This window comes from Bombina bombina, chromosome 2, assembly GCF_027579735.1.
Source record: "Bombina bombina isolate aBomBom1 chromosome 2, aBomBom1.pri, whole genome shotgun sequence".
Taxonomy (NCBI): domain Eukaryota; kingdom Metazoa; phylum Chordata; class Amphibia; order Anura; family Bombinatoridae; genus Bombina; species Bombina bombina.
The window spans coordinates 505,191,586-505,206,504 of NC_069500.1; the positions used below are offsets into that span (position 1 = coordinate 505,191,586).

Genomic DNA, 14,919 nt, shown 5'->3' on the forward strand with positions numbered 1-14,919 from the left:
CATTTGGATGGGCATTTCCCTTAAAATGGCAGTTAGCTCTTTTGCAAGCCCAAAGTCCCTAACCTAAAAATAAAACCCACCCAATACACCCTTAAAAAAACCTAACACTAACCCCCTGAAGATCGACTTACCGGGAGAAGTCTTCATCCAAGCCAGGCGAAGTGGTCCTCCAGACGGGCAGAAGTCTTCATCCAGACATCATCTTCTATCTTCATCCATCCGACGCAGAGCGGGTCCATCTTCAAGACATCCGGCGCGTAGCATCCTCTTCAATCGACGTCTTCTTACTAAATGACGGTTCCTTTAAGTGACGTCATCCAAGATGGTGTCCCTTAGATTCAGATTGGCTGATAGAATTCTATCAGCCAATCGGAATTAAGGTAGAAAAAATCCTATTGGCTGATGCAATCAGCCAATAGGATTGAGCTTGCATTCTATTGGCTGATTGAATTCTATCAGCCAATCTGAATCTAAGGGACACCATCTTGGATGACGTCACTTAAAGGAACCGTCATTTAGTAAGAAGACTTCGTTGGAAGAAGATCTTCCGCGCCTGATGTCTTGAAGATGGACCCGCTCCGCGCAGGATGGATGAAGATAGAAGGTGCCGTCTGGATGAAGACTTCTGCCCGTCTGGAGGACCGCTTCGCCCGGCTTGGATGAAGACTTCTCCCGGCTTCTTTGAGGACTTCGGCCTGGCTTGGATGAAGACTTCTCCCGGTAAGTTGATCTTCAGGGGGTTAGTGTTAGGTTTTTTTAAGGGTGTATTGGGTGGGTTTTATTTTTAGGTTAGGGACTTTGGACTTGCAAAAGAGCCAACTGCCCTTTTAAGGGCAATGCCCATCCAAATGCCCTTTTTAGGGCAATGGGGAGCTTAGGTTTTTTTAGTTAGTATTTTATTTGGGGGGTTGGTTGTGTGGGTGGTGGGTTTTACTGTTGGGGGGGTTGTTTGTATTTTTTTTTTCAGGTAAAAGAGCTGATTACTTTGGGGCAATGCCCCACAAAAGGCCCTTTTAAGGGCTATTGGTAGTTTAGTTTAGGCTAGAGGTTTTTTTTATTTTGGGTTTTTTTTTTTTTTTTTTTTTTTGATAGGGCTATTAGATTAGGTGTAATTAGTTTAACAATCGGTAATTTGTTTATTATTTTCTGTAATTTAGTGTTTGTGTTTTTGTACTTTAGCTAATTTAATTTATTTAATTGTTGTTAATTTAGTTAATTTATTTAATTGTAGTGTAGTGTTAGGTGTTATTGTAACTTAGGTTAGGTTTTATTTTACAGGTACTTTTGTATTTATTTTAGCTAGGTAGCTATTAAATAGTTAATAACTATTTAATAACTATTCTACCTAGTTAAAATAAATACAAACTTGCCTGTAAAATAAAAATAAACCCTAAGCTAGCTACAATGTAACTATTAGTTATATTGTAGCTAGCTTAGGGTTTATTTTACAGGTAAGTATTTAGTTTTAAATAGAAATAATTTAGTTAATGATAGGAATTTTATTTAGACTTATTTAAATTATATATAAGTTAGGGGGTGTTAGGGTTCGACTTAGATTTAGGGGTTAATAACTTGAATATAGTGGTGACGACGTTGGGGGCGGCAGATTAGGGGTTAATAAGTGTAGGTAGGGGGCGGCGATGTTGAGTGCAGCAGATTAGGGGTTAATAAATATAATGTAGGTGGCGGCGGTGTCCGGAGCGGCAGATTAGGGGTTAATAATATAATGTAGGTGGCGGCGATGTCGGGGGCAGCAGATTAGGGGTTAATAAGTGTAAGATTAGGGGTGTTTAGACTCGGGGTTCATGTTAGGGTGTTAGGCGTAGACATAACTTTTGTTTCCCCATAGGAATCAATGGGGTTGCGTTACTGAGTTTTACGCTGCTTTTTTGCAGGTGTTAGACTTTTTTTCAGCCGGCTCTCCCCGTTGATTCCTATGGGGAAATCGTGCATGAGCACGTACGACCAGCTCACCGCTGACTTAAGCAGCGCTGGTATTGGAGTGCGGTAATGAGCCAAATTTTGCTCAACGCTCACTTCTTGTCTTTTAACAACGGATTTCTGAAAACCTGTAATACCAGCGCTGTAGGTAAGTGAGCGGTGAGACAAAACTGCTCGTTAGCACCGCATGGCCTCTAATTTCTATGATGCTAGGAACAGAATTATCACGCCATTTACTGAAAATTAAACTTCTCGTTGCCAAAATTATCATATTCATAATTTTTTTTATGTTCAGGAGGTAAAGTACCCTCTTTAAGAAAAATAACCTCTGCCAGGGAAAGAGAGACAATATTTATTTTTAGAGTATTAATGAACCAATATTCTATTTTCCGCCATAGCTGTTTTATCAGAGGACATGACCACAACATGTGAATTAGATCTGCCACAGAGAATGCGCATTTTGGGCATTTATTGAATTTGGAATTGGTCAGTTGAAACCCTTCTGCGGGGTGTAATAGGATCTGTATAGCAATTTAATGTGATTCCCTCCAGCTTGAAGATAGAGTAGTTTGCCCTACTAAGGCTATAGAGCGTTTAATTCAGGAGTCAAAAGGTTCCACTTTTGTGCTATGTTCAGCAAATTAGAGTCACCAGGTTGGCTGACTGCCAGGTCGTACCAATTTGAAATAGAAGATAGATAATTTCTAGCAAGGATAGACCAGCTGTCCAGTTTCCCCCATGTCCAAGACCAAATGTCTTGATAAGTTCAAAGAGATAATGTCTGGCTTGGAGGTAGGCAAATAAGTCCTTATTAGTTAAGTTAAATTCCTGCTTTAAACTATTAAATGTCTTTATAGTTTGAGTATCTTGAGCTATAAACTAAGTAAGGAAGGAAAGGCCTGCTTCATGCCAGTTTTGAAAAATTTGAAGCTGTGTGCCTCCCTGAAATTCAGGATTGCCCCGTAGTATCTGAAGTTTGGGAATATAGAGATTAATGTCTAGTTTTAACCCCATTTTTTTTCCAGGCCTGGATTACTGTATATACAGAGCTAATTAATTTCACTTTTTCTCTGAATTGTACTAACTGGACAGTGAATAAGAGCTACAGGATGGTAGGGGTGTAGCATATTTATCTCAAGATTATTGTTGGTAAAATAGTCTTTATTCAGGATCCAATCTATCACGATACGTGATAAGAAGACCAAGCTATACTTGCTGAGATCTGAATGAGCTAGTCCACCAAATTTCCTAGGAAGGTAGAGTTTGTTAATAGAAATTTGCGGTCTTTTACACCTCCAAATAAAATACCGTAGAGCAGTGTTTAGACTCCTCCAATCCCTACTATTTAAAATGACTGGAACATTTTGCAAGGCATATAGAATTTACGGGAGCAAGACCATTTTAAACAGGGCTATACGTCCTGATAGGGTTAACGGAAGGTTTTGCCAGCTTTTCATATATTCTTTTATTTTAGTAAGAATCTGAGAAATATTAAGTCTGTACCATTCTTGAGGATTTAAAGAGATATTAATTCCAAGATATTTAAATGAAGAGACAACATTTTTAAACGGTGTCTCAGTGGAAAATATTTTTTTTAATCCAAAGCAACTCAATTTTGTAGGTGTTGATCTTAGAGAAAGCACCAAAGGAATTTATAAGTGAAAGTAATTTTGGGATATTCATTCTGTTATGTGAAATGTACACAAGTACATCGTCAGCGTACAAGGCTATCTTTTGTTCTATGGATTCAATCTTAATTCCATCTATTTGCTGTCTTATCTTGAGAGCTAGTGGTTCGATAGCAAGATCGAATAAGAGGGGAGAAAGCGGGCAACCCTGATGAGTACCTCTTTGAAGATTAATTAAAGTAGATTCTAAGTAGTTAACGCTTAATATTGTTGAGGATTTTCTGTACAAATTTTCAACAAAAAACACAAAATTATCTTTAAATCCGAAACGAGAAAGCGTGTCTAAAAGATGTTAATAATGCACTGAGTCAAATGCTTTTTCATTGTCAATTTCGATAATTGCAGAGTCTACATGATCTTGCCCAGTTTCTTCTCGAAAATTATGAAAATAATCAAGAACCAGAAAAACCTCTCTGATCTAAGCTGCTGAATTACGTTTAGATAAAAATACTGCTTGATCTTTGTGTATAATAGTCCCTATTTATCGCTGCAATCTCTTAGCTAAGATAGATGTGAGTAACTTATAGTCAGAGTTGAGCAGCGCAATAGGGCGAGAAGATTCCTTTTTCAAGGGAACTTTCCCTTGTTTCAGAATTAAGGTTGTAGTGGATGGAAGGTCAGGGGGATTGGATTATTCTCTGAGTAAAAATAGTTGAATTTTTTTTTTAGGTGCGGGCTAATAACAGGGGCCAAGATCTTATAAAACTCGTTCGGCAATGCGTCCGGTCCCGGAGCCTTGTCAACTTAAGGATGGATAACTGAGATTGTTCCAGAATTGTTCAAAGGCAGCCGTATCAGAGTCTCTAAAGGAATATATGTCTTTGTAATAGTCAAAGAAAATGTCAAAAATTTCTTTAGGGGTTTTAAATAAGGTATCGTGTTCTTGGATTAATTCAATAGTGGAATTTCCTCAGGTATTTTTCCCTAATTTGGCTAACAATTTGCCCACCATAGCGATAAAATTTAGCTTTTGTATTTAAGTCGGCCTGGGCTGTTGATTGCATTAAATAAGTGTCTCTCTCTTCCTTGGCTGAGGTATATCTTCCCCAGTTCTCCGGTGTAGGCTGGCTTAGATATCTATTATAAGCATTATTAAGTGCTCTCAGTACTTCCTTTTCTCTTTCAAAGCGGCCTTTCTCTTGAGTTCGGCCATATAAGCTATTTAATCCCCCCTTACCACCGCCTTTGAGGCTTCCCAAAACGAGGTTGGTTTCTCTACTGAGTCTAAGTTCAAGGAGATAAATTCATCTTAATATTTAACCAGTTTTTAAACTTTGAGTTATTAAATAAAAATTTGGGGGGAAAAGAACGCTGAGAGGAGAACATCATTTTATGTAAAGGAATTTCTAAAATAATCGGGGCATGATCTGAGATACAGACTTGTGTGATTCTAGCTTTCCCCCCTTACTTTTTAACAGGCTATCACTAACCAGGAATAGGTCAATTCTGGAGAGAGAATTGGCATATCTTGCCTTGCATGTATAATCTCTTAAGTCTGGGTGCTGAAGCCTCCAGATATCTTTGAGTGCTAAATTTCTAGATAGCATCTTGAACATTTTGGCCTCCAGATTATCTCTTTTTGACTTGGGATGATTAGGGGATTGTCTGGGTCTATCAAGGGGGACCTGCGGGGCAATGTTAAAATCCCCTGTCAAAATTATGTTCCCTTCACCGAGCTGTAGAATTTTGGCTTGCAGAGAATCCCAAAATCTAGCATCAAAGTTATTAGGAGCATAAATATTGCAGAGTGTATATATATATATATAATTTGCAAGTTTAATTTTTAAAATCACAAACCTACTTTCAGGATCATGAATTACCAAGATTACTTCATATACTAGTTTCTTCCCCAATAAAATAGCCACCCCCCTTTTTCTGCCTATGCTAGGAGTAGCAAAAATCTCCCTTACCCAAGAAAATCTTAGTTTCAGGGACTCCTCATCACTGAGATGAGTTTCCTGGAGAAAAGCAATATCAGAATTAACTTCCTTAAGTGTGAGATGACCGTTTTGCGTTTTATTGGGGATGAGATACCCCCGATATTCCAGGAAGTTAATACCCAGTTCTTTACTCTAGACATATCTTAAACAAAGTAAAAGGGAATTGGAAAACAAAACAACAAAAAAAATGGAAAATCCCCCTCCCTTTCCCTCGCCCCAGCCCTCGTTTGCTTACATTAACCTGGTACATTGAGAGGAGGGAAAAGGACCTTCTTAAGAGACCATAGTTAATTAATATAGGGTTACAGAATAGATATAGTCTTATAACGAACTATCTAGTACAATTTTCACTGTAAAATTTCTCGGCATCAGATACAGAGTCAAAAAGATACGTTTGCCCATGTAACTCCAAATAGTTTGATTTTAATGTATGTAAGGAGTGTATTAAAGGATTAGTAAAGTTTGTTTAATTTGTTTACATTTTTTTAAAAAATTTTAAAGCAAATGATCAAATGTTATTTCTATATGTGATTCTACTTACTATTTTTTAAAAACGAAGTTTAGATCAGGTAATAAAAGTATAATCATTTTTTTCTTCTTATGTCACTTTTTGCCAGGTCTTGTCGCAAATTGTACGCATGCGCAATCTTAGAACTCCGTTTACTGTCATTGCTATGCTAATCTTGACTGTGGTCACATGACAGCTAGATCACTTACGTAAAAAATTGTATTAGAGAAAATAAAATGAGCATGCATATACTTTCGGCACATCAGAGCGCAGGCGTTAGACACGATCCCTGTACCCGGAACTGCAGGGAAGATAGAACACAGATTGCCCACCGTGATTGGCTTTTGCAAATTAGCCTCACGGTGGGTTTGGAGATTTACATATTTTGGGAACGCAAAAGCTTCTGAATGGCAAATAAAGCGCAGTGCAAGGTATTTTGAGAAATGTATAATTATATTGAAAGTTTATAATGACGAACAGAACATTTCTGACCTTACCATCCCTTTAATGCTATACTGCTGGTCCTCCTGCAGGTATCGAACTGATGAAGTGGAGGTGACATGGCGAGACTAAACTAAACAACGTACTGTGGAAAAAAAGGAGGGGAAAAAAGACTGTCTTCTATGAAGAACTTCATCTTCTCTTTGGCTAGTAACAATAATTTTTTTGCCCAAAAAATACTTAATTGATCATGTACAAAGTATATTAGCAATTAAATGCTGAATTGCAAAAGATGTGCATACAAAATAAATGTTTTAAACAATTTATTAATGATTTGCAAAATGTTGTATGTTTGCTAACAAACTACTTGAAAACCCTGGTGAGTGTGTTTATCGTATCTCTATTTATTGTGGCCATTTAGGGTAAATATGCACTGCTCTAAGCAATCACTATGTCATATGTAGCTTAATCAGGTAATTTGCCACATACTTACACAATACATACAGAATTTGACTTCCAGCAACTATGGAGCATGAGATGAGCACAATTTTTACACCAAAAACATGCAAACTAAATAATGAATATATTGCAATTTTTCATTTTCATTAATTAATGTATAGGGAATTTAAGTTTAATCTAACACAAATGGCATAAGCTATAGATTGTGAAATTGATCTAGAGTAAACCTGCATCACCATGCTTTATGCAGCAGATATGGACACTGCTCTTTTTAAATATAAATATTCAAAAGTTGCAAAGTTTCTTCTACAGCCTTTGGGCCTTGCATCAAGATAGTTACTGTCCAGTGACGTGCAGTGACCTCAGAGGCTAGTGAGGCACTGGCTATGATACGCCCGAGAAACACATATATGCACAAACACGGTGCTCTCTCATACTTACACATACAAATTAGCTCTCTTACACACACACACACGTTTTGTCACTTAAACACACATGTTCTCATACACATACAGATGATTTCTCTCTCTCTCTCAAACACACACACACACACCCTGTCAATCATATATACACACACACAGATGTGTCTCATACTTGCACATACTGATGATCTATCTCACAAACACACACACACCCTGTCACTCATACACACACAGATGTGTCTCATACTTGCACATGCAGATGATCTCTCACACACACAAAGATGCTCTCTCATACTTACACACACAAATAAAGATGATCTTTCTCACACACAAAGACGCTCTGTCCCACATAAGCAAACATATGCTCTCCTTCCTGCAGAAATACTCCACCTGTGGAGGTTACTATAGGTAAAGATACAAAGTGAATTTTAGCTTTTAGTTAAAATAAAGTGCTAATAACCCCTGGCAAGCAATGTCTCCACTAAGCAGAAAATACAGGAGTTTTCACCTGTTATTAGACTCAATGCTGTGATTTAAGCACTGTGGTTACTGCCTGTTTCACGGTCTTATTATTAATGAAATATGGTGTTTCCTAAATGCTTGCTTAAAAGCTTCCTTTATATCATATATATTAACCAGTCGCCATTTCTGGTTAAAAAAAAATCTCTTCAGATTATAGAGAAAGATTTGCTTAAAAATAGTCATGTAAAAAAAAAAAAAGTATTAATGAAAATAAAGCACTCAGCTCCCAGACTAATTATATTGCGCTACCAAAACAATGACCAAGCTCAAAACAAAAAATACATTTTATTCCCACTACTTGAAATAAGGGCATCCAGCTCCAATAAAAACCCATCAACCTTTTCAGGTTATTTCACTCTCCTGTTAACCATTATTATTCAAATGAATTTTATTCTATATAATAAGATTCACATGAATTCAATCCAGAACCTTACACACTCACTTTTTTTTTTAAATAGATTGTAGTTGTACATATAATATTGAGAGTTAAAAAATATATAGGTTTTAATTTAAAAATAATACAATGTCCACAAGGTGGTGCTACAGGATAAGAAATGCAATTAAAATAACTAAGTGTGAACTTCTTGATGTGCCAATCTGTATTTACAGCTTCTGACTTTAATATGTTTAACATAACATAGTTATGTTAAACATATTAAAGTCAGCTTGTTGCCCTTGCACATCTTTTCATTTGAGAATACAGGAATGTACTTTATCTGCAAATAAGATTCAATTTACCAAACGTTTCTGTGGATAATGTAATAGTGTGGTTCTAGGAATTAATATAGAAAATATAAAAACAAAATGTTTAAGTGAATATAGCACTATGCATGTGCTGTAAATCAGTGATACATTATTAGATAAATATGTGTATAATATTGACTCACTGACCGTTGGGCTTCAGCCCTAGACACCTTCAGCTCTGCTTTTACGGCGCTGCAGATTCACTGTCTGTCACTGACTAAACTTGCAGTCAGTACTCAGGAGCCGATGTGCGCGCCAAAAAAAGTTTATGCTGAAACTGGCCACTTATAGCTGCTAATGCTTACCATCAGCAATGTGCCGCCCTGCTCCTCAATAGCCCGTGCGTAGTAAAAGAACCATTAGTCCAAACCAAGTTGATGGCTCTGTCCAGATGGGATGACAGGTCCGACGGTCACAGGTGGCAGCAGTCTCAGTCTACTTCCCTTTTTTCCGCCAGTCTTGCGCTCAGTATCCTGCTCACATGCGCAGGCAGCCAATCAATGCCGGTCACGTTCTCCTGGTGCTGTCAATCACCAGGAGAACATGTCTGTCTCTGATTGGCTCCCTCGCTAGGAGGCATTACGAGGGATGCCTCCTATTGGACTCAGCCAGTTTTAGCCAGTTGGTGGCGCTGTAATGCTCCCCCTGCCTGATAGTAGAATTGCAACCATGTTACGTAACAGAGAAGTACACAAATACAGTGCCTCTCCATAGCGTAACATGGGAAGGAGAAAAATTTGAATTGTTTGGTCTGTCGCTCTAATGCTCCAGTCTACTCTGTCTGAATAGAGTAATGCAATGCACCCATGTTACGCAACGGAGCAGTACCATTAGCGTAACATGGGGGGGTGGTTTAATTATTTTTTTTACAACAGTATTTTTTCTTTTAAATTCAATTTAAATAATAAACTTTGCGCCCATACTGCACGTCCCTGTTACTGTCATTTAAATCAATGTTTCATATAGATTATTTTTGTGCATTAAGTAACACGGTAGGATTTTATTAAAGGGACATTAAACACTAAATTAAATTCTAGATAGAATGATGCATTCAGTGCAAAGATTAGTCTGAGTATAATATGAAGATGTTATTTTTAAAATTATATCCATTGTTAATATATTAAAACAAAAAAAGTACAAAGTTTTAAAGTGATGGTAAATGAAACCAATTTATATTTAGCCATTCGATTTAAAATGTAAAAATATTACTTTCATTGATGAAAAAACATAGATTTAAAACTTACTGTTGTAACTTTTATATAACTGCTACTTTGCTACTGCACGCTCCGGCAGCCCCGACACTAAGACACTTTTCTCCAACATAGGTGTGTCCGGTCCACGGCGTCATCCTTACTTGTGGGATATTCTCCTCCCCAACAGGAAATGGCAAAGAGCCCAGCAAAGCTGGTCACATGATCCCTCCTAGGCTCCGCCTACCCCAGTCATTCTCTTTGCCGTTGTACAGGCAACATCTCCACGGAGATGGCTTAGAGTTTTTTAGTGTTTAACTGTAGTTTTTTTATTCAATCAAGAGTTTGTTATTTTAAAATAGTGCTGGTATGTACTATTTACTCTGAAACAGAAAAGAGATGAAGATTTCTGTTTGTAAGAGGAAAATGATTTTAGCAACCGTTACTAAAATCCATTGCTGTTCCACACAGGACTGTTGAGAGGAATTAACTTCAGTTGGGGGAACAGTGAGCAGTTTTTTGCTGCTTGAGGTATGACACATTCTAACAAGACGATGTAATGCTGGAAGCTGTCATTTTCCCTATGGGATCCGGTAAGCCATTTTTATTCAGACAGTAAATAAGGGCTTCACAAGGGCTTATTAAGACTGTAGACATTTTCTGGGCTAAATCGATTCATATATACACATATTTAGCCTTGAGGAATCATTTAATCTGGGTATTTTTGTAAAATAATATCGGCAGGCACTGTTTTAGACACCTTATTCTCTAGGGGCTTTCCCTAATCATAGGCAGAGCCTCATTTTCGCGCCGGTATTGCGCACTTGTTTTTGAGAAGCATGACATGCAGTCGCATGTGTGAGGAGCTCTGATACATAGAAAAGACTTTCTGAAGGCGTCATTTGGTATCGTATTCCCCTTTGGGCTTGGTTGGGTCTCAGCAAAGCAGATACCAGGGACTGTAAAGGGGTTAAAGATAAAAACGGCTCCGGTTCCGTTATTTTAAGGGTTAAAGCTTCCAAATTTGGTGTGCAATACTTTTAAGGCTTTAAGACACTGTGGTGAAATTTTGGTGAATTTTGAACAATTCCTTCATACTTTTTCGCAATTGCAGTAATAAAGTGTGTTCAGTTTAAAATTTAAAGTGACAGTAACGGTTTTATTTTAAAACGTTTTTTGTACTTTGTTATCAAGTTTATGCCTGTTTAACATGTCTGAACTACCAGATAGACTGTGTTCTGAATGTGGGGAAGCCAAGGTTCCTTCTCATTTAAATAGATGTGATTTATGTGACACTGAAAATGATGCCCAAGATGATTCCTCAAGTTAGGGGAGTAAGCATGGTACTGCATCATTCCCTCCTTCGTCTACACCTGTCTTGCCCACTCAGGAGGCCCCTAGTACATCTAGCGCGCCAATACTCCTTACTATGCAACAATTAACGGCTGTAATGGATAATTCTATCAAAAACATTTTAGCCAAAATGCCCACTTATCAGCGCAAGCGCGACTGCTCTGTTTTAGATACTGAAGAGCATGGGGACGCTGATGATAATGGTTCTGAAATGCCCCTACACCAGTCTGAGGGGGCCAGGGAGGTTTTGTCTGAGGGAGAAATTTCAGATTCAGGGAAAATTTCTCAACAAGCTGAACCCGATGTGATTACATTTAAATTTAAGTTGGAACATCTCCGCGCTCTGCTTAAGGAGGTATTATCCACTCTGGATGATTGTGAGAATTTGATCATCCCAGAGAAACTATGTAAAATGGACAAGTTCCTAGAGGTCCCGGGGCTCCCAGAAGCTTTTCCTATACCCAAGCGGGTGGCGGACATTGTAAATAAAGAATGGGAAAGGCCCGGTATACCTTTCATCCCTCCCCCCATATTTAAAAAATTGTTTCCTATGGTCGACCCCAGAAAGGACTTATGGCAGACAGTCCCCAAGGTCGAGGGAGCGGTTTCTACTTTAAACAAACGCACCACTATACCTATAGAAGATAGTTGTGCTTTCAAAGATCCTATGGATAAAAAATTAGAAGGTTTGCTTAAAAAGATGTTTGTTCAGCAAGGTTACCTTCTACAACCAATTTCATGCATTGTCCCTGTCACTACAGCCGCGTGTTTCTGGTTCGATGAGCTAGTAAAGGCGATCGATAGTGATTCTCCTCCTTATGAGGAGATTATGGACAGAATCCGTGCTCTCAAATTGGCCAATTCTTTCACCCTAGACGCCACTTTGCAATTGGCTAGGTTAGCGGCGAAAAATTCTGGGTTTGCTATTGTGGCGCGCAGAGCGCTTTGGTTGAAATCTTGGTCAGCGGATGCGTCTTCCAAGAACAAACTACTTAACATTCCTTTCAAGGGGAAAACGCTGTTTGGCCCTGACTTGAAAGAGATTATCTCTGATATCACTGGGGGTAAGGGCCACGCCCTTCCTCAGGATAGGTCTTTCAAGGCCAAAAATAAACCTAATTTTCGTCCCTTTCGTAGAAACGGACCAGCCCCAAGTGCTACGTCCTCTAAGCAAGAGGGTAATACTTCTCAAGCCAAGCCAGCCTGGAGACCAATGCAAGGCTGGAACAAGGGAAAGCAGGCCAAGAAACCTGCCACTGCTACCAAGACAGCATGAAATGTTGGCCCCCGATCCGGGACCGGATCTGGTGGGGGGCAGACTCTCTCTCTTTGCTCAGGCTTGGGCAAGAGATGTTCTGGATCCTTGGGCACTAGAAATAGTCTCCCAAGGTTATCTTCTGGAATTCAAGGGGCTTCCCCCAAGGAGGGAGGTTCCACAGGTCTCAATTGTCTTCAGACCATATAAAGAGACAGGCATTCTTACATTGTGTAGAAGACCTGTTAAAAATGGGAGTGATTCATCCTGTTCCATTAGGAGAACAAGGGATGGGGTTCTACTCCAATCTGTTCATAGTTCCCAAAAAAGAGGGAACGTTCAGACCAATCTTAGATCTCAAGATCTTAAACAAGTTTCTCAAGGTTCCATCGTTCAAAATGGAAACCATTCGAACAATTCTTCCTTCCATCCAGGAAGGTCAATTCATGACCACGGTGGATTTAAAGGATGCGTATCTACATATTCCTATCCACAAGGAACATCATCGGTTCCTAAGGTTCGCATTCCTGGACAAGCATTACCAGTTCGTGGCGCTTCCTTTCGGATTAGCCACTGCTCCAAGGATTTTCACAAAGGTACTAGGGTCCCTTCTAGCGGTACTAAGACCAAGGGGCATTGCAGTAGTTCCTTACTTGGACGACATTCTGATTCAAGCGTCGTCCCTTCCTCAAGCAAAGGCTCACACGGACATAGTCCTGGCCTTTCTCAGATCTCACGGATGGAAAGTGAACGTGGAAAAGAGTTCTCTATCTCCATCGACAAGGGTTCCCTTCTTGGGAACAATAATAGACTCCTTAGAAATGAGGATTTTTCTGACAGAGGCCAGAAAAACAAAACTTCTAAACTCTTGTCAAACACTTCATTCCGTTCCTCTTCCTTCCATAGCGCAGTGCATGGAAGTAATAGGTTTGATGGTAGCGGCAATGGACATAGTTCCTTTTGCGCGCATTCATCTAAGACCATTACAACTGTGCATGCTCAGTCAGTGGAATGGGGACTATACAGACTTGTCTCCGAAGATACAAGTAAATCAGAGGACCAGAGACTCACTCCGTTGGTGGCTGTCCCTGGACAACCTGTCACAAGGGATGACCTTCCGCAGACCAGAGTGGGTCATTGTCACGACCGACGCCAGTCTGATGGGCTGGGGCGCGGTCTGGGGACCCCTGAAAGCTCAGGGTCTTTGGTCTCGGGAAGAATCTCTTCTACCGATAAATATTCTGGAACTGAGAGCGATATTCAATGCTCTCAAGGCTTGGCCTCAGCTAGCAAAGGCCAAGTTCATACGGTTTCAATCAGACAACATGACGACTGTTACGTACATCAACCATCAGGGGGGAACAAGGAGTTCCCTGGCGATGGAAGAAGTGACCAAAATCATTCAATGGGCGGAGACTCACTCCTGCCACCTATCTGCAATCCACATCCCAGGAGTGGAAAATTGGGAAGCGGATTTTCTGAGTCGTCAGACATTACATCCGGGGGAGTGGGAACTCCATCCGGAAATCTTTGCCCAAATTACTCAACTGTGGGGCATTCCAGACATGGATCTGATGGCCTCTCGTCAGAACTTCAAGGTTCCTTGCTACGGGTCCAGATCCAGGGATCCCAAGGCGACTCTAGTAGATGCACTAGTAGCACCTTGGACCTTCAAACTAGCTTATGTATTCCCGCCGTTTCCTCTCATCCCCAGGCTGGTAGCCAGGATCAATCAAGAGAGGGCGTCGGTGATCTTGATAGCTCCTGCGTGGCCACGCAGGACTTGGTATGCAGATCTGGTGAATATGTCATCGGCTCCACCATGGAAGCTACCTTTGAGACGAGACCTTCTTGTTCAAGGTCCGTTCGAACATCCGAATCTGATCTCACTCCAGCTGACTGCTTGGAGATTGAACGCTTGATCTTATCAAAACGAGGGTTCTCAGATTCTGTTATTGATACTCTTGTTCAGGCCAGAAAGCCTGTAACTAGAAAAATTTACCACAAAATATGGAAAAAATATATCTGTTGGTGTGAATCTAAAGGATTCCCTTGGGACAAGGTAAAGATTCCTAAGATTCTATCCTTTCTTCAAGAAGGATTGGAGAAAGGATTATCTGCAAGTTCCTTGAAGGGACAGATTTCTGCCTTGTCTGTGTTACTTCACAAAAAGCTGGCAGCTGTGCCAGATGTTCAAGCCTTTGTTCAGGCTCTGGTTAGAATCAAGCCTGTTTACAAACCTTTGACTCCTCCTTGGAGTCTCAACTTAGTTCTTTCAGTTCTTCAGGGGGTTCCGTTTGAACCCTTACATTCCGTTGATATTAAGTTATTATCTTGGAAAGTTTTGTTTTTGGTTGCAATTTCTTCTGCTAGAAGAGTTTCAGAATTATCTGCTCTGCAGTGTTCTCCTCCTTATCTGGTGTTCCATGCAGATAAGGTGGTTTTACGTACTAAAC

General features: G+C 39.7%; 1 protein-coding gene across 3 annotated transcripts in view; it reads left to right on the forward strand.

The window, feature by feature from the left end:
* Nucleotides 1-6,844, forward strand: part of OSGEP (O-sialoglycoprotein endopeptidase) — a 161,439-nt gene extending 154,595 nt beyond the window's left edge. For all 3 annotated transcript variants that reach the window (XM_053702239.1, XM_053702241.1, XM_053702240.1), the window contains one exon: nt 6,611-6,844. In XM_053702239.1, the coding sequence (XP_053558214.1) occupies nt 6,611-6,650 (40 nt within the window). In that variant the 3' untranslated portion in view covers nt 6,651-6,844. The remainder of the gene's footprint in view (nt 1-6,610) is intronic.
* Nucleotides 6,845-14,919: the final 8,075 nt, after the last annotated feature.